The sequence below is a fragment of the Periplaneta americana genome, chromosome 9 (assembly GCF_040183065.1).
Source record: "Periplaneta americana isolate PAMFEO1 chromosome 9, P.americana_PAMFEO1_priV1, whole genome shotgun sequence".
In the NCBI taxonomy this organism is placed as follows: Eukaryota; Metazoa; Arthropoda; class Insecta; order Blattodea; family Blattidae; genus Periplaneta; species Periplaneta americana.
This window is the reverse complement of record NC_091125.1, coordinates 43,388,535-43,413,860: the sequence shown is the minus strand read 5'-3', so window position 1 is coordinate 43,413,860 and position 25,326 is coordinate 43,388,535. Positions and strand designations below refer to the sequence as shown.

General features: G+C 34.9%; 1 protein-coding gene across 5 annotated transcripts in view; it reads right to left on the bottom strand.

Annotated features, from left to right (window-relative positions):
• The window catches only part of LOC138705869 (solute carrier family 2, facilitated glucose transporter member 1-like), a 243,569-nt gene that overhangs the window by 155,945 nt on the left and 62,298 nt on the right, over window positions 1-25,326 (bottom strand). For 2 of the 5 annotated variants that reach the window (XM_069834568.1, XM_069834570.1), the window contains exons 1-4: window positions 17,361-17,398; window positions 5,727-5,756; window positions 3,792-3,824; window positions 6-65 (exon numbers count right to left, since the gene is read on the bottom strand). The exons of 1 other annotated variant lie outside the window; for it this stretch is intronic. In XM_069834568.1, coding sequence (XP_069690669.1) covers window positions 6-65; window positions 3,792-3,824; window positions 5,727-5,738 — 105 coding nt within the window. In that variant the 5' untranslated portion in view covers window positions 5,739-5,756; window positions 17,361-17,398. Of the gene's footprint in view, window positions 1-5; window positions 66-3,791; window positions 3,825-5,726; window positions 5,757-15,789; window positions 15,929-17,360; window positions 17,399-25,326 lie in introns of those variants that run through there. 2 more of the 5 variants (XM_069834569.1, XM_069834571.1) reach the window with 1 other exon arrangement.

The following is a 25,326-nucleotide window of genomic DNA, read 5'->3' as shown; positions in this document are numbered from 1 at the left end:
GTTACCTTGGTGATTGCGGGACCGGCCACCGGACTCGGTTGTTTCCCGTTGATTTCATCCGGAGACTTTCCAGAAAGCAGCGTGAAGAAAAAAATTAAATATCGATAAACAAAAGTCATATATGTACTTGAAGTCATTCAATGTATGGTAAGAATTCCAGATTATATATTCTATTACTGCAACTGCTATACCAGGGCTGGGCATCGGGAGCGGAACCAGACTCTAAACGGGGACGCTTAACATTCATCCGTCACTGTATCAACGCCGCGCGGTGTTCGGCGGGGAAGAAAGGAGATGAAGAGAAATCATATGGTTCCCCGTGAGAGAGTAGAATCCGTTCTTGCTGCCCAGCTCTGTGCTATACCATTATAAATACATATATTATAAATTTTGTGTTTTTCGGTCTTTGTTGAGATATGAGTTCTCCACTCTTCGTAACTATCTACAGTACTATCACCAAAGTAGTATCTCAAGCCTACCTCGCTACTGACAAGTTCAAGCATGACAGAGAAGTTGATAACTCCGGTTCATAGGTGATATGACTCTTATGAATATCTAAATAGTTCACAAACTTCTCAGAAATAACATCTCAACACAGACTGAAAACTCCTAAGTCACATCAACCCTTATCGCTTTCAAAATCAATGTTAATAGGGAGTCTGGGGCTGACATAAACTGATTATGTGAGCTCGAAGCTTGTTGGTCACTTGTCTCACTCTGAGTTTCGCCGTTCCACTGGAGGAACTTTAGAAAATTTTGACAGGAAAGCCGAAAATGGACGTAACCTAATAGCTACCACATGACGGGGGAGATACAAGACAGAACAACATCAGGGCAGGAACGCAGAAAGCTGTTAAAAGCCTGCACATTGAGCGGGATTACCGCAGTCCTCACAAAAGGAGGGTTCCGAGCCCTTGCACTATGCGAGTGACACTCGAGTAAACTCGCTCCGAGTATCGAAGACAAGATGAGGCTTCTACTTCGAAGGTTTTAGTTTGAAAAAGAGTCAAAACTTGTGTGGTAGGAAATGTAGGTCCGTGGCCCATTTCGTTTAGGACCCAACCCAATATTCGTCTTAGGATAATAAATGTTATGTTTTATTTAACGACGCTCGCAACTGCAGAGGTTATATCAGCGTCGCCGGATGTGCTGGAATTTTATCCCGCAGGAGTTCTTTTACATGCCAGTAAATTTACTGACATGAGCCTGTCGCATTTAAGCACACTTAAATGCCATCGACCGACCCGGGATCGAACCCGCAACCTTGAGCATAGAAGGCCAGCGCTATACCAACTCGCCAACCAGGTCGACTCGTCTTAGGAAAACCACGGAGAAACCATAGGCAAAGATGAGTTGTCTCAGTTTAGAAGACTAGCCAATTGGTTCTTAGGTCACTATTGAAATGTGATCCGACCGACCGGTCGCGACCTGGAGGGAGTTTTCGAAGTCTGCAGTCTTGTGAGTTTGTATAAATATTGATTTTAGGATAGCGGACCAACATTAAAATAGTCTTTATGTGATGCCGCCATAATGATTAAATTAACACCACAAGAAAATTATCTTTTGTACTAGACAATCAAGCCATTGACTCCTCTTGACAGTTCTTCACTTAACTGACATCCACATTGTTGTGCACCTCGTAAGTTATATGTACAGTGTCGGAAAGCATCGTTTAACACAAGGACCGGGCGGTGTGATGAAGTTTAATTTCAATGCACAGTCTTTTGTTGTTGCTGTTTCTACTACCAAGAGTTGAGAATGGAGTAATGACATAGGGAAATTTAAATTGTCAAGAGGCAACATACGACAAACTTGCCTTGTGTTCAGTGAGAGTGAAGCATGGGTTCATGTTTCGTAGAAAAGCACAACACTGCGTGGTTGCTACGGTAACGTAAACATTCTGCTTTGGACAGACATACAGTTCAAATATTGAAACTTTCCCTTCCAACACTCCACAGGAATTTATCAGATCCTTTCAGTCTTTTCAGAGGTCTAACGGCTGTATCACCACGGTTCGTTTCACGAATGTAAACTTAATTCTCAATTTTGTAACATCTGGTTAAAATAAAACATATTTTTATCAACACCGATCAAAAAACGACCGCGAGCGTCAATTTTATTGTATTATAGTTCGTGTATATATACAGTTTTTGAGAATAATATGAATTTATCGTATAAGTAAATGCTTTATAATAGAATTGTCCTAATTGTCAGCCATACTAAGGATCATCTGCACAGTAAACTCATTCGTTTGAAATAAACGCTTACAACCCTTAGGTACATCAAAGGGTTTTTGGCAGACAGGAAAATGAGCATTGAGAAAAAAGTTGGGCTACGAGTCCTTAGAAAGTCTTATCGCACTTAATCCTCAATTAAGAAGAAGAAGAATTTTTTCTTATCGCTTATACATTCTATACCTTTTTTTCTAATCCACATCGTCTGCGATCATTCTATGTTTATATGAACAGAATATCCATATATCGTAGAGAAATATCGATGGAAATACTTTTACTTTAAAAACATCATTCAGAATTCGTATCTGATGATATATTAGTGAAAGGAGAAAGATAATTAGAATGAATCGGGGGGAGATGACTATAGGGGGAAGATGCTTATTTCTTTGTAGTTTCACATTCTTCCAAAAGAGAACTCCACGAGCATGTCTTCATGATCACTGAGACAATTGAATGTCTGTAAAGTGCAAGCTAACTCATTTTTCTTGTTGTGAGAAGAAGAAAAGCAAGAAAACAGCTCATCTTTCTGCTATAAAATAATTGCAAAGGTATGTTAAAATTTTAATACAGCCTTGAATTCGTAATAACGGTCAAACTTTTGTAATGGATATTGTAGTAAAGGTTCTAAAGTTTGTATTCTTAACAACCAACGACCTTGTTCCGCCATATTAGGTTGAGTCACAGCAATAGGCATCTTACCCCGATACTTGGGGAAGATGATCACTTTTTTGGGGTAAGATGACAACTTGTTGCAAGAGTTTTATTTTTTATTTTATTGCAGGGAATGTGTAAACATTACGTAAGATTCTCTGATAGAAGTCAATGGATTGAGGACGTCTTCAACTTGCGATGGAACATGTTATAACAAGGGACATGAACTGTTTTAGAGCATCGCAAGCATACGGGATTTCTTAACGTACCCTTAAGCGCCGCCTAAAAAGACTGATGACAAAAAAATATACACTGGATTGAATTCATTGTGTGCAAGAAGAGATTTCACGAGTCTTGCACACAGCAATAAAATATGTGCAATGACTGTGTTGCTAAGTAGTGATAAACGAGTGAAAAAGTGTCCATGAGGTTTAGATTAAGTCAATTTTGTTACATACATGTATCAAACCAAAGTTCAGGTAAAATACATATATCAGTAAATGTGTTAATTTCATTTGCTATCTTACCCGACTATCGGGAAAGATGCCTACAGTGCAGGCAAGAAGAAAACCTGTATCTATAAACAAAGTAATTAATGTTTCCTGTTTTGTATTAAAAATATAGTTTCAAAATACCTTCCAGATTTTGACATTTCAATATGAAATTCAAAACTAAATGAACAGTATCTTAAATTTTCAATCAAAGAAAAAGTCAGGCATCTTCCCCCGATCCACTCTAAGACATGAATAGAACTTCAACTTCTCCAAATGTATTATTTTCTAAAATTTCGGACAAATTTCTGGGAATTGTTATCCGCTTCCTTTGAAAAGTCAACTGACTGCTTTTACTAAATCTGTAACTACAGAAACTTCACTTTCTGTACATGGTCAAGTCAAGGAAACTCACCTTCTTGGGCAATTCAGGCGCCTCCTGCTCCTTCTATTGCAGCATGTTTAAGAAACAATATGGAAAATGCATTATAAGATCTTGTTTCAAATAAATAACCTCACATAATGGAAAACCAGTTATGTATATTAGGAGAGGCCCTACAAGGTCGAATGAAACAAACAGAGTTTGCTACACAGAAGTACAAATGTTATGATAAAACTGTTAAAATACAATTCCGAACCTCGTACTGAGAATAATTTTATTTAATGAAACACTGCAATTTATTGTTGTGCATAAGGTAAACTTCGGACAAACTTTCGAAAACTAAATTACTTTCACCGTTCGTTACAAGTGTAGGCTTCGGTAACATCCCTGTAACATTTTAAAATTTGACATCGAAGTCACAATTCAAAACATTTATAGTAGAAAAGCTAGCAGTAGCCTACATACGTAAATCGAGCTGAGAGATAGTGTAAGTTTTACATCCAATGCAAAAAGAACATAGCAATATGGAACAAGTGTTGGTAAAATATTGTGCTACAGTAAAATTTGTATTGTGCAAATATGCTTACGTATAATGTACGTAAAAATAAATAAAATTAATATGAAATCCGAAAATTCACTGTTCAAACAAGAACCAGTATCACTCATTAAATTTAATGGTGTTGAGTTCTGAATAAAACATGCAAGTCTTGTTTCCTGAATGTTGAGTGCTGAAGCAAGGAGGAATATATAAGTTATACAGCCGGCAGGTTCAGATGGACATTAATATACGTCAGACGAAAATATTTGAATAAACTACTTCGTAATGCTGGATTCCTGACTGTGGCTAAAGTGTTAGAATATTCTGATATAAATCTGAGGAACCTAGATTCTGTTCTGTACATTTCACATCTTGCAATCCAAAATTGTAAACGAGTTTTCACTCACACTGATAAAAGTAACAACTTATAAAAATTATGCCTTTTAATTTTGACGATATTCACTATGCTCATGCATATTGGAAATGAGGTTAATATATTGGATAATGTAACAATGTATCTGATGATGTCGCAGACGCGATGAAAACGTTAATACAAACAACAAATATGTAATATAAAGGAACTAACCCTTGAATATTTGTATGTTAAATCATAGACTGAAAGTAATAAAACCATTTAATTGAATTTACTACGATTTATCTGAAGAATCCTCAAAATGAATTTTAAAACTAGGTTCACTTACTGACAGCCAAAAAGAGCTTTACATTTTCTTTTAGCGTTGAATATGGGTCGTTGTCTGCACTTTGTCCTTGTTGTCCTAATCACGTAACAAATCACGTAACAATTTGTCTAAAAATTAAATTATTTAACATGTCCAATGCGTTTATTGTTTGGGGAAATCTTCAATTCATTCAAACTCTGTTATGATATTATACGATGATAGAATGGAAATCAAATGGTTATTACTTGTTCCAATATAATTTTAAATTCGTATGTTATATTTTAAAAGCTTTCAAAATTTACGCACTTTCATAGATAGTTTCATTTAAAGTGTTTGTATGAGGCCTCATCGTAATTAGAATGTGAGAGAATATCAATAACAATAAGCAGTGATCTATAAATGTGATGCTGATGATCAAAGCATCTTTGTGCAATTTTTCACAGTTTATCATAATATTATGTCTATAAGGATTTAGTAACTATTTATAGAAAATAATAAGCAATCTCTATAATCAGTTCCTTATGTAATTGTTGTTCACTCTTTGTTTTTTGCTGAACAAAATGAGGAAAACACTGATCTCCATAACGATGAGAAGTTCCTTTCTTTGGTTTGTAGACGTCAGATGTATTTGAACAAATGGTATACTTGCACAAGTAAATGCAAATGTAGCGAATCTATATTAAGCATTCTGTTCAAAACAAACTGTCAGTGTTGCGCAACTAGGGCGCATTTGTATAACGTAAGTCTCACCTTTGTGTCCATGACTCCTCGCTGTTGGCTCTTATCCCATCATCCAAAGGAACATGGGCAGCGTGAATGAAAAACAATAGACATAAAGGAATAAACGTTGCTTTAGGTCACACTGCACAAAACAGGTCAAGTTTGAGGCTAAGCTGAAGAGTTTACAATGTCATGCACGTCTTAAATTTCCATTTTCTCCTAGTAACTAGTTCAAATTGTAATGATAAGCTGCACATATTATAATTTGTTACCTTATAAATTTACAGTTAACAAAAGATATGTGTTTATCCATTTTTTACTTAATGTTAATATGTAAGTATGGTAGTTTTATTTCAAAATTTTATTGACCGAATACTCTGTTATCGCTAAATCCGGAGTTTCGTCGTTCTGTGGTACGTACCATTATTTTAAAAACTGCTCAGAATTATCGAAGCTACAAAATAAAACAATCAAAATGAACTTATGTAAATCCTTCATAGTTTGGGTTGCTCAAATTTTTCACTGAAAGTGAGAATAATAATACTGTGGAATAGATCGTAGACAAACTGTAAAGCTACCGGCCGAGCTGATCCAATTAATACGTATGTGCACAGACACCGCGCAGTATCGGTTATTGACAAACTTTCTTAATTTGAGTAAGCAAATAATGTAACTGTTTTTAATTAGTACTTTGGTATGGTGATGACCTGGATACAGAAATGTGAAGGTCCAGTATTACGTTTTGATGACATTAAAATAAATACATATCAATATTTAGTACTACTGTATTTTACATTAATAATTTGCGGTAACTATGTCGAATTATCGATACTACGAAGCGTATTACAGATAGCAAGCTCTCTATATAACTGGAATCTGCGAGTGGCTCGGCTGAGAGCTTGGCTGCTGCGTTACAGTTTCTCTATAATCTATTCACTCAGTATAGCCTAAGACTTTTTAACCCTTATTCATAGACATTCTTAGCGCGGGCTTCCGATGGATGATCAGCGAACTAACGTTTTTCGTATTCATAAACCAGTGTTAGCGATGTGATATGATATATGAATACTGTACAATTAACCAGTCGTTAGCGGGGCTAGTTTAGCACGCTCGTAGCGAGGGCCAGCGAAGTGTCTAGGAATAGCACTCTTTATGTTTGCTTTTAGTCTCAACAAAATCTTAAAGAACTGCAGTGGTGTGTGTGTGTGTTTGTGTGTGTGTGACGGCCGTGATGTATGCAAAAACTAAAGCATAACTTTAACCGTTTTGTGGAAGGGCACTATCGTGCGTCGGTTGAATCTCATATTAAATTTGGACATTCTTCGTTAAGTGTTATCACTGTGACAGCTTGTGTAGTCCACGCCAAAGTTAATAAACCTTGTTAGTCAATAATGTTAATTAACAATGCTAACGTTAATGTCCGTTAACAATCTCTAGTACGGTACTTCATTCTTGAATACAATCTTTTAACACATATATAATTAGTCTAATTGACTAGTTTCGATGTTATTTGCATCATCTTCTGAATCCTAGTGAGTTCCAGCGCTATCTTCTGGTTTCCTGTTATGATTTGTGTTCATTATTGTATCGAAAAGGCTGTCTTCTGAAATTCAATTGAGCGTTAAGGATGTATTGTAGATGTGTATTTGTGTCTATAAATTTCGTATTGTTCTAGTGTATCGAGTTTCTGTTTTTTTTTGGTTGAATGTATGGTATTTTCATGTCGGTGTCTATGTTGCTGTAATTGTAGCACACTCTAGTATATACAGTCACGAAGCTTGAGTTGTGAGGATACTAGAAACAATAGACTGTGCCGGTACTATTTCGCATTGTCTGTGATGAGGCGATAGTAGCGATCCGAGTGGTTAGAAACTATCTATGGATGCATATTCCCTACGTATTGAGCTTCGTGTCTGTAACCTTATATACTAGACTGTGGTTGTAGTTAGAGTTTGTGATATGTTCTGCGTAGGTTGAATTGTTGTTTGGTTTGGTTACGGCTGTGATAATGTTCTTTTCAAACGCGTTACAAAGAGAGTACACGTCGGAAGGGAACATGAAGAAACAAATGGGTAATCAAAGGCATGTCGAACATCACTTCTTCGTCACTAGTAGTATTAAAGAAATGTATTTTTGTCAAAAATGATAATACACTTTTTTTTGCAATGCCACAGTATTTTTCCAGTCTTGATAAAATAATGATTAAAAAGTAAATTCAGCTGGATATACGATTTTTCAACTGAACTACGAAGTACTGATACAAGTTTTTATTTTCTTAGCACGCGAGAAATCGTACGAACGCAGAGGACAATGAACTCGAGCAACAGGTGCGAATTCTCATTCACAAAAACAGATGATTTGATGCATATTTTGCTTGCCAAAGAATTTGAAATAAAATGTAAATAACACGCAATAGATGTTATGTAACTTTTCCGATCAGATGGTGCGTGCGTAAATGAGAGAGAATTACCGTGAGTTTCGACACTTACTGTACGTCATATTCAATTTCTTGAAAACGCCTAACTCGCATTAATCTCTGTTTAGATAATGCAAGTGTGACAACACTTGTTTGAATATTTGAATATCTTGTAGGATCTATGTAACTGACTGAACGCTTCAGCTGAAAACAGATTAATAAAGAAAACATTTGTTTGGAGAAATGATATTGTAGACTTTCACAGTGACTGTGTTGTGAGGAAGAATGTGGGTTTCCATCCATGTGTTAAGAATTACTTATAGTTTCCAACATCAGGATTATAACTTCTAAGAATTGAAAATTTTCCTACTTTGTTAGATCTTTTATATCTGGCTTGTCTGGACATATCGGAGCCAACATAATAGACTAATCTTCCAGTCTTCGATATACGATCCTGTTGATCGAAACTGTAGGCGGTTTAGAAATGTTTGAGATATATCTCAACACATTGCAGATAAACTACAAATTCTTCCTCTTTCGAGAAATATTTGATTTTAAATATGTTTTATATTACCGTACTGAAAGCAAAAAACAAATATAAACCTACTTGGCATGTATGTATTGTACTCATTATTCGGAATCAGTTTTGAAAAAGTAAAAACTGGACGAAATCACTTGAAATTATTTTAAAAAATATCATTATTATACGAAATAAATACTCAATTTCTACGACTAAAGAAGTTTTAAGTATACACGAAATATTTACAATAATAAGGATTGTAGTAACTGGTACGTGGACAGATGTATTGATCGTCAGGTTAGTACGATCAGTCAGTGAGGTCAAGAAATATATAAACCACTTCTTCGGTATCAGTAATGTCAGAACTTACTTCTGTCAATATATAGACTTTTTCATGCTACGCGTTGTATGCGAGGTTCGCGGATGAATGTTAAAGGGCATGCTTTACTCAGGGAAGGTCCAATGTCGTATATTTATTGCATGTGAAAGCATCCTGTCTCTGATAAAGCCCCAGGTAATATTTGTCGGCCATCTCTCGCCTCCATTGAGTTTCGCTGCTGATTAACCTCTGCAGTTGAAAGCGTCGTTAAATAAAATGCGACTAATTTTCATCATTTGAACATACAACCTTTGGCCACCGGCGTAGCTCAGTAGGCTCAGGCGCTTGCCTGCCGATCCGAAGTTGCTCGGGCGTGGATTCGATTCCCGCTTGGGCTGCAACGAAACATGACGTGTCTTGAGCAAGCCGCAAGTGTTGCAACATTATCATTCCCAAACGACACAACGATGACTAAGTTTTTATCCAGATTTAGTTTCCATTGGAGTCTATTACTTTCTCCTTCTTCGTTATATGAAGAATCAGAATACAGTATCTCATTGCTGTGGAAGAATCAATTTCGATATTTTCAGAAAAAAATTGCACACGATATTGAAAACGTGGGTTTTATCTATATGCAATGATATGCTCTTGAATTCTTTAAAGAATGTTGTTAGTAATGAGTACCATCGAGTTAATACTTCTGGAAATTATACACAGCAAATATAATCTTTTTACAAATTTTAATAATTCTTTATAAGAAAATGCAATTAACTTAAAGTCGGCTCTAACAATTTCATTTTTTATTCCATCTGAATGGTATACATTTGAGAGTCATTCGAAAAAGATGGAAAGATAACATCTTAGTGAGCGAAACTGACCTCAAAGGATCACTTGTGATGGTGATGATGATGGTGATGATGATGATGATGATGATGATGATGATGACGACGACGATGATGATGATGAAGACGAAGAAGAAAAGAGGTGATTGGGTTTGTGAGAGAACGTGGCACATGAAACACTGTAGAACGTATTTTTCCATCAATTTTTATTATGTAAATTCGTTCCTATCTGCACAATAATATTATGCCTTAAGCTGACTGCTTATTTAGAAAAAAAAAGTATCTAAAGAGATCTGCATGACATGTTTTGGGGAATTTATGTAATATTGGCTTTCGGGATAAAGCACCAAGTGACATGTGCTCACACCACTTTCACTGATATACTGTATATAATTATATTTCTGAACAATGCAATTCACCACCAACCAACCAAATAATGCTATTTACTTACATGATATTACAATTTATATGTTTATATAATTATAATTTTCAAACACGTTTATGAACAGGGATTTTAGTGAACAATTTCGAGTTGAAAGCTTCCGATAGTGTGGTAGAATATTCTGTCGAGAAATTTGTAGAACGGCCAACTTTGAAGTTAGGTGTTGAAACCTACAATTATCAATGTAAACACTCCATCCATTATTATCTCATGTACGGAAAAAATCGAGCGGCTTTGCAGACATGTAAGAGTAGATATACTAACAATAAGAAACATATGAGATAGTTATAAACGTAATAGTATAGCCACTAACAACACGAGTTCTAAAAATGATCGCGATAAGACTGTAGTTCTCGAACTTCATCAGTAACCTTTCTATAGACTACGGACATGTATGTGTTTCTTTTATTAACAGTGTCTATACAAAGCACCTCGTTTCTCACTTCCCTTCACAATCTTCCCAGTACTAAGTAAAATCATGAAATAGTCTAGAAGCTCAAACTCTGAAGCAAATAGCAACTGTACACGTAAGATTTTACATTAAAAAAGAAGTTCGTTTCGATCGCCCGATGGCCATTGCAGTGGACGCACGGCTAATAATTTTTCCCTAAAGACAAAATGTAATGCACATATATTGTTTTTAATTTAAAAGCAGCAATGATTTTCAACAGTGGCGCAACGCATTAGCTAATGAGAGGCGTATTCGTAGAGTGAGATCTGTATCTGTTTATGATGTTTCATTGAAATGAACTAGAGAGTCTAGAACTGATCGAGAGCTCGGGGATAAGTCTGAGATTTGAATGCGTATTTATACTTTGAGAGTAATGTCAGATTTATTTCGATCTAATACTTTAAAGAGTGTAATAAAACTGTCAACGTATTCATATAAACAGAGTAATAATACAAAACAATAGCGAAGTTGCATTAAATGAGACTTCCCGTAAGAGTTATTTATCATATGACTATGTATATTTACATAAACATTTAAGACATTACGTTTTTAAATGGAGAAGACAATTTATTCCATTTAAAGTGGAAATACATTTAACGAATAATGAAAATTCTGCATTATGCTCCATGACAGAAGAATTCCCTTTAATCAAATGTGTGGAAGCTTTAAAAAGCTATTTCTCGCATCAATGGAAAATGGAATTATACAAGTAGAAAAAAATTCTGTGTTTATTTCTTAGAGCTGAATAGATAATACAGGAGTACTGTTAAAATGATAAGAAATTGGTGCATGTATTAAGTCACAGACACAAGTCCCCGTAAAGCTACAGCGTTAGCTGCTACAGTGAGAAAGTAAAGGCCCATTCACAATGAAAATTAAACATAACATAAGCGTTAACTTAAGAATGTAAACGTTACGGTAAAATCACATCATTAAGGCCCATTCACAATGAAAATTAAACATAACCGTAACATAAACACAGAAGTTTGCTCCCAGGCTACCAAATGGGATCATTCACAATGATTCACATAAACACTGACATAAACATTGCCGTTAGACGTTAACATGAAAGTTTGCAAACTCCAAACTTTCATGCTTATGCTTACGTGATTTGCAAACAGTACACAATCGTAGAGCGCTGATGTATACGACAGAATATGAGGAAATGGCGTCGTTGTTATGTTTCCATAGTTACCAAGTATCTTTGCGGTTATGTTTATGTTCCCATCGTGAATGTTCTTGATTTTACCGTAAAGTTTACATTTTTAAGTTAACGCTTACGTTATGTTTAATTTTCATTGTGAATGAGCCTTTAATGATGGAAACATAAACATAACCGCAAAGGTACTTGGTAACATGGAAACATAACAACGACGCCATTTCCTCATATTCTGTCGTATACATCAGCGCTCTACGATTGTGTACTGTTTGCAAATCACGTAAGCATAAGCATGAAAGTTTGGAGTTTGCAAACTTTCATGTTAACGTCTAACGGCAATGTTTATGTCAGTGTTTATGTGAATCATTGTGAATGACCCCATTTGATAACCTGACTGCAAACTACTGTGTTTATGTTACGGTTATGTTTAATTTTCATTGTGAATGGGCCTGAAGTGCCTGGGCGCAAACTTCTGTGTTTATGTTACGGTTATGTTTAATTTTCATTGTGAATGGGCCTTAATGATGTGATTTTACCGTAACGTTTACATTCTTAAGTTAACGCTTATGTTATGTTTAATTTTCATTGTGAATGGGCCTGAAGTGCGATTTACATGACGCCGTTTACTGACAACAGTGGAAGTGCCGTACAGCTGATACAGCGCCTCGCCTTAGTCACAATAGGCCGAAGACAGTGCACGCAACTACCAAGGCAATTTTCATTCAGTACATGAATGACATCATTGTAAATGTTCTGTATCGCCTTCAGTGGGGGCCAAGCATCATGTTGTCCACAAGTCGTGCAAGTCCCACTGTGTCCATCAAGTAGGCTTATACAGTAGGTCGGAAAGAGAAAAAAACACGGACTTAGAAAAAAAATTCGTTAGTGATATAAAAACCTACGCTTGTTAGTTGCACAACAGTCATTGTTTCAGGGATTAGTTAATGATTAGGAATTATTAGTGCAGTTATTTCAGGTCATTATTTAACGAAAACCCGCGCTTTATTGTTGTACGACAGTAATTATTTCAGAGATTAGTCATCCGTTAGTGTATTTTTCAAATATTTAACAAAAACCCGCGCTTTATAGTTGCACAAGAGTCATTACTTCAGAGATTAATCATCCGTTAATATATTTTTGATCAATTATTTCACAAAAACCCGCGCTTGGTAGTTGAGTTGCACAACAGTCATTATTTCAGGAATTAATCAACCGTTAGCGTAATATAATTAATTATTTAACGAAAACCCGCAATATAGTTGCACAAGAGTCATTACTTCAGATATTAATCATCCGTTAGTGTATTCAATCAATTATTTGACAAAAATCCGCGCTTGGTAGTTGCACAACTGTCATTATTTCAGGGATTAGTCATCCGTTAGCGTAATTCAGTTAATTATTTAACGAAACCCCTTACTTTACAGTTGCACAAGAGTCATTACTTCAGATATTAATCATCCGTTAATATATTTTGATCAATTATTTAACAAAAACCCGCGCTTGGTAGTTGCACAACAGTCATTATTTCAGTAACTAGTCAATCATTAGCGTAATTTAGTTAATTATTTAACGAAAACCCGCAATTTATAGTTGCACAAGAGTCATTACTTCAGATATTAATCATCCGTTAATATATTTTTTATCAATTATTTGACAAAAACCCGCGCTTGGTAGTTGCACAACAGTCATTATTTCAGTGATTAATTAATCATTAGCGTAATTTAGTTAATTATTTAACGAAAACCCACAATTTATAGTTGTACAAGAGTCATTACTTCAGATATTAATCATCCGTTAATATATTTTTTATCAATTATTTGGCAAAAACCCGCACTTGGTAGTTGCACAACAGTAATTATTTCTGGGATTAATCAACCGTTAGCGTAATTTAATTAATCATTTAACGAAAACCCGCAATATAGTTGCACAAGAGTCATTACTTCAGATATTAATCGTCTGTTAGTGTATTTAATCAATTATTTGACAAAAACTCGCGCTTGGTAGTTGCACAACAGTCATTATTTCAGGGATCAGTCATCCATTAGCGTAATTCAGTTAATTATTTAACGAAACCCCGTACTTTATAGTTGCAAAAGAGTCATTACTTCAGATATTAATCATCTGTTAATATATTTTGATCAATTATTTGACAAAACCCCGCGCTTGGTAGTTGCACAACAGTCATTATTTCAGTGATTAGTCAATCATTAGCGTTATTTAGTTAATTATTTAACGAAACCCTGTACTTTACAGTTGCACAAGAGTGATTACTTCAGATATTAATCATCCGTTAATATATTTTGATCAATTATTAACAAAAACCTGCGCTTGGTATTTGCACATCAGTCATTATTTCAGTGATTAGTCAATCATTAGCGTAATTTAGTTAATTATTTAACGAAACCCCGTACTTTATAGTTGAACAAGAGTCATTACTTCAGATATTAATCATGCGTTAGTGTATTTAATCAATTATTTGACAAAAACTCGCGCTTGGTAGTTGCACAACAGTCATTATTTCAGTGATTAGTCAACCGTTAGCGTAATTTAGTTAATTATTTAACGAAAACCCGCAATTTATAGTTGCACAAGAGTCATTACTTCAGATATTAATCATCCGTTAGTGTATTCAATCAATTATTTGACAAAAACCCGCGCTTGGTAGTTGCACAACAGTCATTATTTCAGTGATTGATTAATCATTAACGTAATTTAGTTAATTATTTAACGAAAACTCGAAATTTATAGTTGCACAATAGTTATTACTTCAGATATTAATCATCCGTTAGTGTATTCAATCAATTATTTGACAAAAACCCGCGCTTGGTAGTTGCACTACAGTCATTATTTCAGGGATTAGTCATCCGTTAGCGTAATTCAGTTAATTATTTAACGAAACCCCGTACTTTATAGTTGCAAAAGAGTCATTACTTCAGATATTAATCATCCGTTAGTGTATTTTTAATCAATTATTTGACAAAAACCCGCGCTTGGCGACAGTGTGTTAACTACTAGATTATTTACTTCGATGGAATTGGTGATAACGAAATGGTATTTGGCGAGATGAGGGCGGAATTAGTCATGGCATTGCATGAAATTCGCCTTATATTTGGGAAAAACCTCGAAAAAACCAAACCTGATAAACAACTCAAACGGGAACTGAATCACGCCCGAGAGCAGCTTCGGATCAGCAGGTAATCGCGTCCACCACCTGAAGTAAACTTAACTCTGAGTAGATTTTGCTTTCTAGTTCGCCTGCCTGATAATACAATATTAACATTTAAGATGGTATGTCACGTTTTAAGAGACGGAGAGGGCTTATATCGCGTTCGTTTTATTAGATTATAAAATGTATGTAAGATGTAATAATGTTACGTTATAATAATATCTTTCTAGGCCGCAAAAGCAACAGTATTTCTTCTTATGTAAAGTTTGTTCCCTCCAGATATGCTGAATATTTCTTCAACTATGAAGAATTGTATCGCGTTACACAAGCTTATCATAATCACGGACATTTATGTAAACTGAAACTGATTATACAATTTTATTTACATTTTGTATTTACACATGCTATCTCAATCAAAACGCTGTCGCCGCCTTCATTCTGAGCATATTATATTGTATATAATTCACACGATTTGATATTGTGGCATTCCTTGGTTTTATCTTTTCGTTCTTCGGCGCGATTCCAGGGACCATTTATATAAATAGGGATTTCTTAGCGTTTTGCAAACAAACTAGAACAGTATATTCAAGTAGGTCAAGACAGTTCTCTTCGAGTCACTCTTTACATCGCCGTTCAGCACAATTTACTGAATAAAATCCTATGCTCATACGGTATCATTAATTTAACAGATAAACTGAAGTCGAAACACTTACACTTAAAGGGCAAGTCTCAACAAAAAATGCACACCTGCGAAGCAAATTTGTTACGTGTAACCTACCAGTCGGTTCGTCGAAGAGTTCTTATCCTTCCTTATTTAATTTAAGTCAGTTTCCTCCTGACAGATTATTCTTTATGTTTAGAGAGTAAGATAAACGAACATGTACAAATATACAAACACACGCTACACAGTTCTGAGTATTATTTTTTAACCCGCCACCACACAGTAGGATCTCTCTTTGACAAATCTGATCGCAAAACAATTCGTTGTTTCTCTTTAGGTCCCACCTGAGGCTCCCGCGTCAGAGAATCCGCCCTGTTCACCTGTATCGACAGCCCCTCTCTGATTTGGAACGGTCCATCTCGAAGTTACGTAATTCGATTTACAGAAGTAGGAGACACCGACATTACTAACATTTTCATATTGCGTAATATTAGTTCTCAATTTAACCATATTTTAGGATTTTATAAGATCTTTTGGCAACATGAAGAGAAATTTTAAGTAAAAAAAGCCCATTTTTAATACATTTACAAATTTCTACAGACGTATACTAATGTCAGTGTCTCTGCTAAACTTTTCCCCTTAAATGAACATCTCAGAACATAAATAATTTCGTGTTCTGCCGTTCGATAATTCCTTACTCCTCTCTCTCCTCCCTTCCATCTACAGACAAATTCTTTGCCGCGCTTGTTTCACAAACATAACAACTATGTTTTGAGTTGTCGTTTTGACTTTTACACGCACAGAAAGGCTTCAGTAAGATATGCATTATCTTGCACCAAAAAGGAGTATAGTGTATTTAATAAACGTCCTCCTTCAAACTCTAAACAAGTTATGTAATATCGTGCACAATCGTTCAGTAATTTCTGACCTCTCTCGATTCTCAAATTATTTCATTGAAATATCTTCCCACGTTCATTTTCAAACAACCTCAGCATGACGTTATCATAGATTTACGTCCTCATGTCACAAGAAGAATAAGTATTTTTTTTCACATGTCTCGAAATATTTCAGTACTTCATGCTACAAAACATGCGATATCACTTGTAATGGCATTTTTCGACTTGGGGCGTACGTAGTGGGTTAGGTGTTGCATTTTCACATGCTTTACTACTTTCTTTGAGTGTTCAATTGAATGTAGAAAGAAAGCATCTCACGAAATAAAACAAAAAAGTAGACCAAGATAAATATATAAATCGTTTCCTTACATTCATTCTATTGTTTGAACCCAAGAGTTTCTTTTCTGACTTATTTTGCAAGACTATTTGACACAAATATTAAGTATAAACATTCTAAATGTTAACTTTTCATTAAGACTGAAATTTAGCTGTGTTTTTCTCTGTTGAAGTATTGTGTGGATTGGTGTCTTTTAGCAGAGCATTATTCAATGACATACTTTTAATTCAAAACTGTCGAGAGTAGTTTGAATTCAAGGTTAGTGCGTTCATTTAACTTATGATGACCCCAGCAATTAACACACTATGTAACTAATACTTTCAAGTTGCTATAATAAGAACTGAATTAACACATTGGCGCTTCCGAATCACGCAGCGGGCCGCTGGGTGTCCCGTGCGGGGGTGTGTGTTCCCACGTGTGACTTCAATGAGGTATTGTGTTGTACTAGTACGTACCTCTGCGGGTCCGCTGAACCGCCTGCCTCGGTCACCTTGCGTCTACTGTGGCCGGGATTCGCACTCTGGCATATAATATTGTGACGTCACTATCTCACCCCTTCGGAAGAGCCACCCCCGCACCAGTCAATATTCTACCGCCCACGTGCTACAGGGTGTTTTGTGTTATCAAACACCAAATCTATCTCCCCTGCGCTTGCGTGTTAATTTCCTGAACCAGAAATTCTGGACCAAAATGATCAAGAGACTGGGAATTTGCACGTTTTAAAGACGAAATATTTCAAATTATAAGTTTGCTACATCACTGTACAGGTGAAGTGTGTAAAGAATGTGAGTTGCACATACGAAACATAAAATACTGTTCAGAATTAACAATGGTTCTTGACAGGAATTATTATTATTATTATTATTATTATTATTATTATTATTATTATTATTATTATTATTATTATTATTATTATTATTATTTTCACCTACCTCCAAGTACATCCTCAATTGTGTAAAGATTAGGACTCAACAAAAAGAAGTTCTCAGATCATGGGAACAATCATATCATATTGAAACAATACAGAACAAGCGAAAACAAAAGACATAACTATTGAAAAGAGATGTTTCATTTCCCTGCCGAAAATCGAACCCGGCTCCATTGCTATAAACGCAGAGAACTATTATTATTATTATTATTATTATTATTATTATTATTATTACTACTACTACTACTACTACTACTACTACTACTACTACTACTACTACTACTATTGTATTATAGTTTATGTATCATAAGTGAGTTAAAGATAAAGGGCCATATTCATAGACATTCTTAGCGCAGCCTTCCGGTGGATGATAGCGAATTAATGTTTTTCGTATTCATAAACCAGTGTTAGCGATATATGATATGATATGAATCCTGTACAAATAATCAGTCGATAGTAGTGGCTAGTTTAGCACGCTCGTAGCGCGGGCTAGCGAAATTTCTATGAATAGCACCCAAAGTGTCCCTTTTGGAAGTAACTAAGAATAAGGTGGTTGATCGGCACCACTCTCTGACCGCTTTTTAGCCTTGGCTAAGATCGAGTAAGCTTAAATCTATTCACTTAGATAGGAGGGCGATTGTACGTTTCACTGAAAGACTGTAATCTGGACAGCAAATAAATACTGCAATTGTAGGGCAAGGAGTCGAACATGCAAACTACACTGAAGCAATACTCTTGAAATGTTTGCATAACTTGTACTAAACTTAAAATGCTTTGAATAATTTATTCTGCATTTTTTAAATACTCGATGAACACTATTACTGTTTAGAGAAGGTAAAAATCATATGTTTAATGAATTTGAACAGATCAATTTTTCCTTCTTGTTGATCGATAATTTCTGTTAGAGTGTAGTTTTATTTCTTTTTTTTTTTGTATTAATTTCTTCTCATGTGTGGATTTTTGTTGTAATGATTTTTATGTGAAGACTCTGTCTGATGAGAGATTAACTCCACAAAAACATGTATCGATTAATGATAAGAACTAAAACAAGAGTTAAAAGTAGAATGGAGAGATTCGCACACGTTCGTTGCCCAGCAGTGTCTGTAGACTGCGCTGCCCACATATTTTGAGTAAAATGGCCTATTCACAAAAATATTATTCTCAACAAAGTAAGCAGATTTCATTCCCTCAGTTTCAAATTGTATGTGCATCAGAGTTAACATAAACGAATCTCTCTTCTTCATCCGGCTCAAATATGAGCCCGAATATATAGTATAACTATTGTCTCATGAAGAGTTTTTATATTCACACTCCAAGCCCAACTTCTGTTTTTTTTAATGAATTATTTCAATGGAATCTACACAGAATAATTTCAATATTTTCCCACATAGTTCTCACAGCAACATGAATAGTTATTTCGAAATCTGAAATTGTTTTGGTGGGCTCCAATTTCTAATTGAACTGTTCCTTATATTTTCGAAAAACAACACCAAATGCTTTTCATGTTAATCTTTACTTTTATTTGAAAGTAAACAGAATATTGTGGGAATGTAATGACCATTCATAAAGTCATGAATAATAAACAATTGAAAGTAAAATTAGCACAATAGTCGGAAGTCCCATCAACATATAGCACACTAAAGAACACCTTACTAAAATGTCTAAGTTCGTACAACTAAAAATTACAATACCGCTATGTTTGTCATTATGCTGCACAAAATCTTCTCCTTTGTTAGTTACTTATGATATTTTGACTAAGAATCATATCACGAGTTTCACTGCTGTCAGTTTGTAATTTGGAATATCTTTTCTTAAGAATTTTTTTATTAGAGTTACATTTTTTTCAAGATTATTGTAGATAGACATCTATTTTAGAATTGTACGAATTACTTCGCTCGGCCGTATAGATGTATCTTTCATTGCTTTACGTTTTACAATAGCACTCACCATTTAGTGTGCATCTTTATTGACACCTCAATCATGGTTATGAACAAACTCGCTATTTGTATTATTTCCAAATATACATACTTTTGCATTACACTTTAGGAATGTACAGTGTGTTTGACTCAAGTTGTTAATAAATTATTTTAGGTATTACGCACAACACAACTAGGAGTGACACAATACTTTTCGTGGTTGGAATTCTCTAACTCGCAGCACTTGTATTTTAGTTTAAGTATCGATTGAAAACAGCTAGAATAATAAAAAGACAGGTTCGGTGGTCTAATCGGTACATTAATTCATACAATGCGTCTAAGTAAAGAAACAAACTTTTATAATACGCGGATCTCTATAGGATAGCTCATGGCTCTTAGCTGGAGTGATGTGTTCGTATGAATGTTTCCACTGTCTGAGAGGGTTCGATATTCGGTCCTTCTTTTCGCGCTTTTTAATTTCGACCTTCGATTCCAGATGATTCTAGAATATTGTAAATGTATAATTAATACTGCTTTAAAATGGAAATACGCGATCCATCATAACATCATATGAATAAGAATATTCCACAGCAGTAGCTATAAAAGCTCGAATTCTATCGTCGGTAACCGTTCACGGTTCGAGTCTCTGAAACTCGTAAAAGCAAAATTAAAAGATATAGTAATAATAATTACATATAAGATGTTCCAGCAACCAAATTACGTCGACATCGTCCAACTCTATGTGGGTTCCCATCGACCTCGTATGTCCTAGACCATATGGTCTGTCACAGTCTGGATCCAACTTTTTTCTTGGTTTACCCAGATTTTGACGTTCTCATGACAGTGTCACTAGGCGGGGCATATTCAAAATATATTGAAATAAATTAATAAATTGTGTTAAAATTCTGCGCTGTCTGTTCTTTAAAGATACGTTGCTTATTTGGAATAAAACAAAACAAATTAATTTGAAAGATTAAATAACTTGAATATTAAAAAAACAATATTATAGAAACTATAAGAAGTGCAAATGGCTCAATAAAACATTATCCAAGATAGGAATAAACGTTTGAAAGGAGAAAGACAATAATAATTAACATAATAGTTTGACAGCACGTGTTTAACATAAAATTGACATATGAAGATTAAAATTCGTAACTTTCACGTGATGATGTCGTTGAACGTTATACCCATCTCTGATTCCGCCTACGAAACTATTAAATATTTACAAGATGTCTCGACTGTTATTTGGGCTCCTGAGCAAAAATGAAAGGCTTAAGTCAGACACTCTGTATATATCAAATTCACTTCACAAGACTGAAGCTCATTATTCTGTAAAATTTAAAATTGTTAATAGGCCTAATGATTAAATCCCTTTCTCGCTTGCTAGTAGCAGGAGTGATGACACTAATGAGGTAATGAAAGACATTGCGATATAGTGTAGTTGTGGTAGTGTACCAAGACATTGTCTGAAGTGTTCAAAGTTTAGTATTTTCGATGCGTAGGAGAGTTATACCTTCATACTAACGGCCAATGTAGTGAAATAAAAAGTCAGCTGACGAAATATAGTAGGTCTACATTCTCATGTAATTCTATAGTCCTGAATCATTTTTTTTTTTTTTTTTTTTTGCAAAAGTTAATGAAATGAGAAACAGTGCAATTCACTACATTGAATGGAACGTACCATATACAAAATCAGCAAAATTTACATACCGGAAGTCTGAGCGCTCGTGCAATTTACTACCGCCCAATATGGCTACGGACTGAAAGATGCCAGGTTCAATTCCGGGGCGGAAGGATTTTTCTCGTTACCGTAACTTTCAGGAAGACGGTGTGGTACACTCCACTTCCTAACAGAGCAGTTACATTGTCCTTGTTCTCATGGTATGATGTCACATTAAGCTCTCGACTTAAAAGTTCTAATATCCAACTGAAATCACTTTTCACCACTCGAGACAGTAATAGAGCCAGCGATTTCCTCGATTGAGGAATTTGTAGTATATAAGCATCTATATTACATAAAAAAATCGCAGAAACAAATCGCGCACAGATTCGATTATTATTGTGTATTCCTTTCGGCAGCCAGTGTCACATTCTGACTAGTGAAACATTCTTGAAATATGTTTAGTAGTAATTGAAATTTTCCCATTTGTAAACATGTTTACTTAATAATATGTAATTTCCTTAAGCATTGCTAGTTGACTTCACAAGTGCTTGTATCGAAGTGTAGAAACAACAAATTATGACATCATATGACAGGTTGAGGTTCTTATGTACTGACTGGACATCAGTCACGAGGGATTTTGTCTCTTACTCCTGTCACCCATTGCTACCTCTACAGATCATTTTTAAGCTACAATCTACAAGTGTATAGGCCAACCAAGTTCCGATTACCGACGGCAGGAGTCCGAACTACTGAACTCGTTACATGTTTCCTGTTCTAGCGATAGCAGCGACCTCACTCCAATCGGGAATAAGAAGTTGGTGGGCTTATAGCAGTTAAGCTATATACAGTATGTAAGCAGATCAATTACCGGAAACGACCACGAAATCTGACGGCGTAAATCGAGAAAGAAAAATTAACCAGGCCGTATTATTGGTAGTGAATTAACACTTGTCCCCGAACACGAGCTTTGCTCTTTCGGGGTACTTTCACGTAACGTTTTATATTTTATAATGTTATTATTAATAAATAAAAAAAAAACAATATTACTTACCCACTTCATGACAGCTGATGGAATGTTCTCTGCCTCCATTTAAGAATAACTGACATCTCTTCACAAAGTTCGAATTTATTATTTTTCAGTGTCGGAATTGCATTTGTGCACTTTGTTACTTGAATTTCCTCACAGTTCACTCGATGAGATATCGGGAGAGGCAATTCCAATTTCATTCACTTCTCTTCTAGTAGTTCTTGTCTAAAATGGATCCACTATCGTTATCCTATTGGAAAATAAAATTTATGGGAATTTCCAATGTACCATTCTTTTTGCTACCCTAGTAACTCCGGTTTCATAATCGTAATTCTAAAAGTTATTGCACTCTTGTGACGACCACAAACCTGATCACCAGCAGCTTTTAACTTCTTTTCTACGCCAAAATAATACAGAAAATTATACATCTAAACATGAAGTATGAGCGATTTATTAGCACGCCGACTTTCCTTACTGCTCAGGTATGTTTTTCCGACGAAGTAAGAGTCTCCACTTCTATTCGGCCTGCTTGCAGCACAGTAATAATGACAACAAAAGACGACTCCATCATATATAGTGAACGCCACAATATTTCTGAAGTTAAAATTTCTCGTTGAGACTTTATCTTTTCTCCTACGCCGCAGCAGTAGCTATATATCTCCCTCAAATTGGGCCACTAGGAAATTGTATCGCACTTGGCTTCCGCTCTCTTATAGTCCATCACATATTGATAGTAGCAAACTTGATTACATTCTGAAAACTTTCGTGTCGGAAGTAACAAGCTAGCTGTTGGGTAGGTGCTAACTTTGTATTCACATGATCTGGGTTCGAGTTTTGAACTATACTATCTTATTAAAATAAAATTGTTTTATCTCGGTCCCTCTACATAATTTCTGAGAAAAAAATTAACATTCGCAACGATTGATGCTGTTATAATTATTTTACCAATTACAGGTGACTCTCCATTATAATCTAGTGTCGGATTATTCGGATTGAGGATTAACCGTGCCTTCCTCCTCCTCTTCCTCTCTCAGTTGTTGACGTCTGTTTCAGAAACAAGTGCTGTCTTGTTTTGTCTCCAGATAATGGCTATCTTTTCGTCCTTCAAATAACTTTCTCTTCACCCCCGAGACCTAAAGCTAGCGAACTCAAATTTCTGTTAACTTGCAAAATATAGGAATAGTACATACTGTAAGTAGATATTCTTCTCTTGCTATTGTGTTCAAGATCAAGTGTAGAAACAATTAGGTATCTTTAGATTTTGGAACGTAGAAGAGTTGCTCTAACAATAGAGGATAAACAGTAAAGGAAATGAGTCACGTGCATTGACTTGAACAAATAGTACGCTTGAACTTTAAAGAAAAGAATAAAGATAAACTTATTGCAATCACGGAAACTTCGGACTCCGCAACATTATTTTGTATTATTCGTGATTTAGATTATCCCTATTTATTGTCGTTGTTATTCCGGGTAATGTAGAGTAGACATTAATAATTTTATTATTCCATCAACCAATTGACGCTGACAGTAGACTTAAATCTGAAATCGTTGTTAAATAAGTAAATAACTAAACAAATAAATAATTAACTAAATAATAACCAAATAAATAAAATAAATAAATAAATAAATAAATAAATAAATAAATAAATAAATAAATAAATAAATAAATAAATAAATAAATAAATAAATAAATAAATAAATAAATAAATAAATAAATAAATAAATACCTACATAAATACATAGACAAACAATAAATGAATAACTAATAAGTAAGTAAATAAGTATACACAATTTACATAAAATAAGTAGAGATTTTAATGCCAGTATGCGACTTTTATTTTTCGGGAAATATTTAGTTTATTATAAAAAAGTGGCTGTCAATTACACTCTGGAGCAGATTTCACGTTAACTACTAGGATGTTACCTAACATGAAGTTATGACGACATTATTAGTAACGACTTAAATAACTTTCATTCTTTGGAATGAAACAAGAGAGCACACAGCTTGGATTTTATAAAATTTCAGTGACGTCAGATACACGGGTAGGTATAAAAAGAAACACGTGCAATAATAACTGTAGAAATAACATTCCAAGAGCGTATATTAAATTGAGTAAGGAAAGAAATAGAATATTCTAAATTAATTACATAAGACATCGTTTAGTATTAAAATAGACAGGTGAGACAAGTTATATACAAAGGAAATAGGAAATAATATAGACAGTATGAAAAATGGATCACTGTCAAAAGAGGAAATAATTCGCAATGAATGGTGATGTATGTGTGTTTAGTCAGCAGTCTGAAGACTGTGACTTTTTTTTTCGAGGAATATTAATTATAAAGAAAAATGGCTGTCAATTACACTCTGAAGCGAATTTCACGTTAACTACTACGATATTACCTAACATGCAATTACAATGACAATATTAGTAACGACTTAAATAACACAGCTTGGGTTTGATAAAGTTTCAGTGACGTCAGTTACACGCGTAGATATAAAAAGAAGTGAAATTTTGCCTATGGCTGCAGCCCAAGCTTTTTATCACCACCACCACCACCACCACCACCACCACCACCATTCATTTGACGATATGCGTTAAAGAAAGTACAATAATTGTTCCATATATCTCAAACTCTAATTAGTGAACTATGTTATTATATCAGCGATGTATGCAATGGAGGGAAAGGAACTGACTACCTTCCCTCACTATCTCCTGGCTTAGTTGTCTCATGAGCGATGGTTTACTGGTGTCACTGATGAGGTTCTAACCAGTCTTCGGATTGCTGACAAATAATTCATTACGAATTATTTCCTCTTTGGCTGGTATTGAGAACTTCTTTTGACACTCAAAGGCCGAAGAATAGAAAATAGATTTTGGAATTTTGG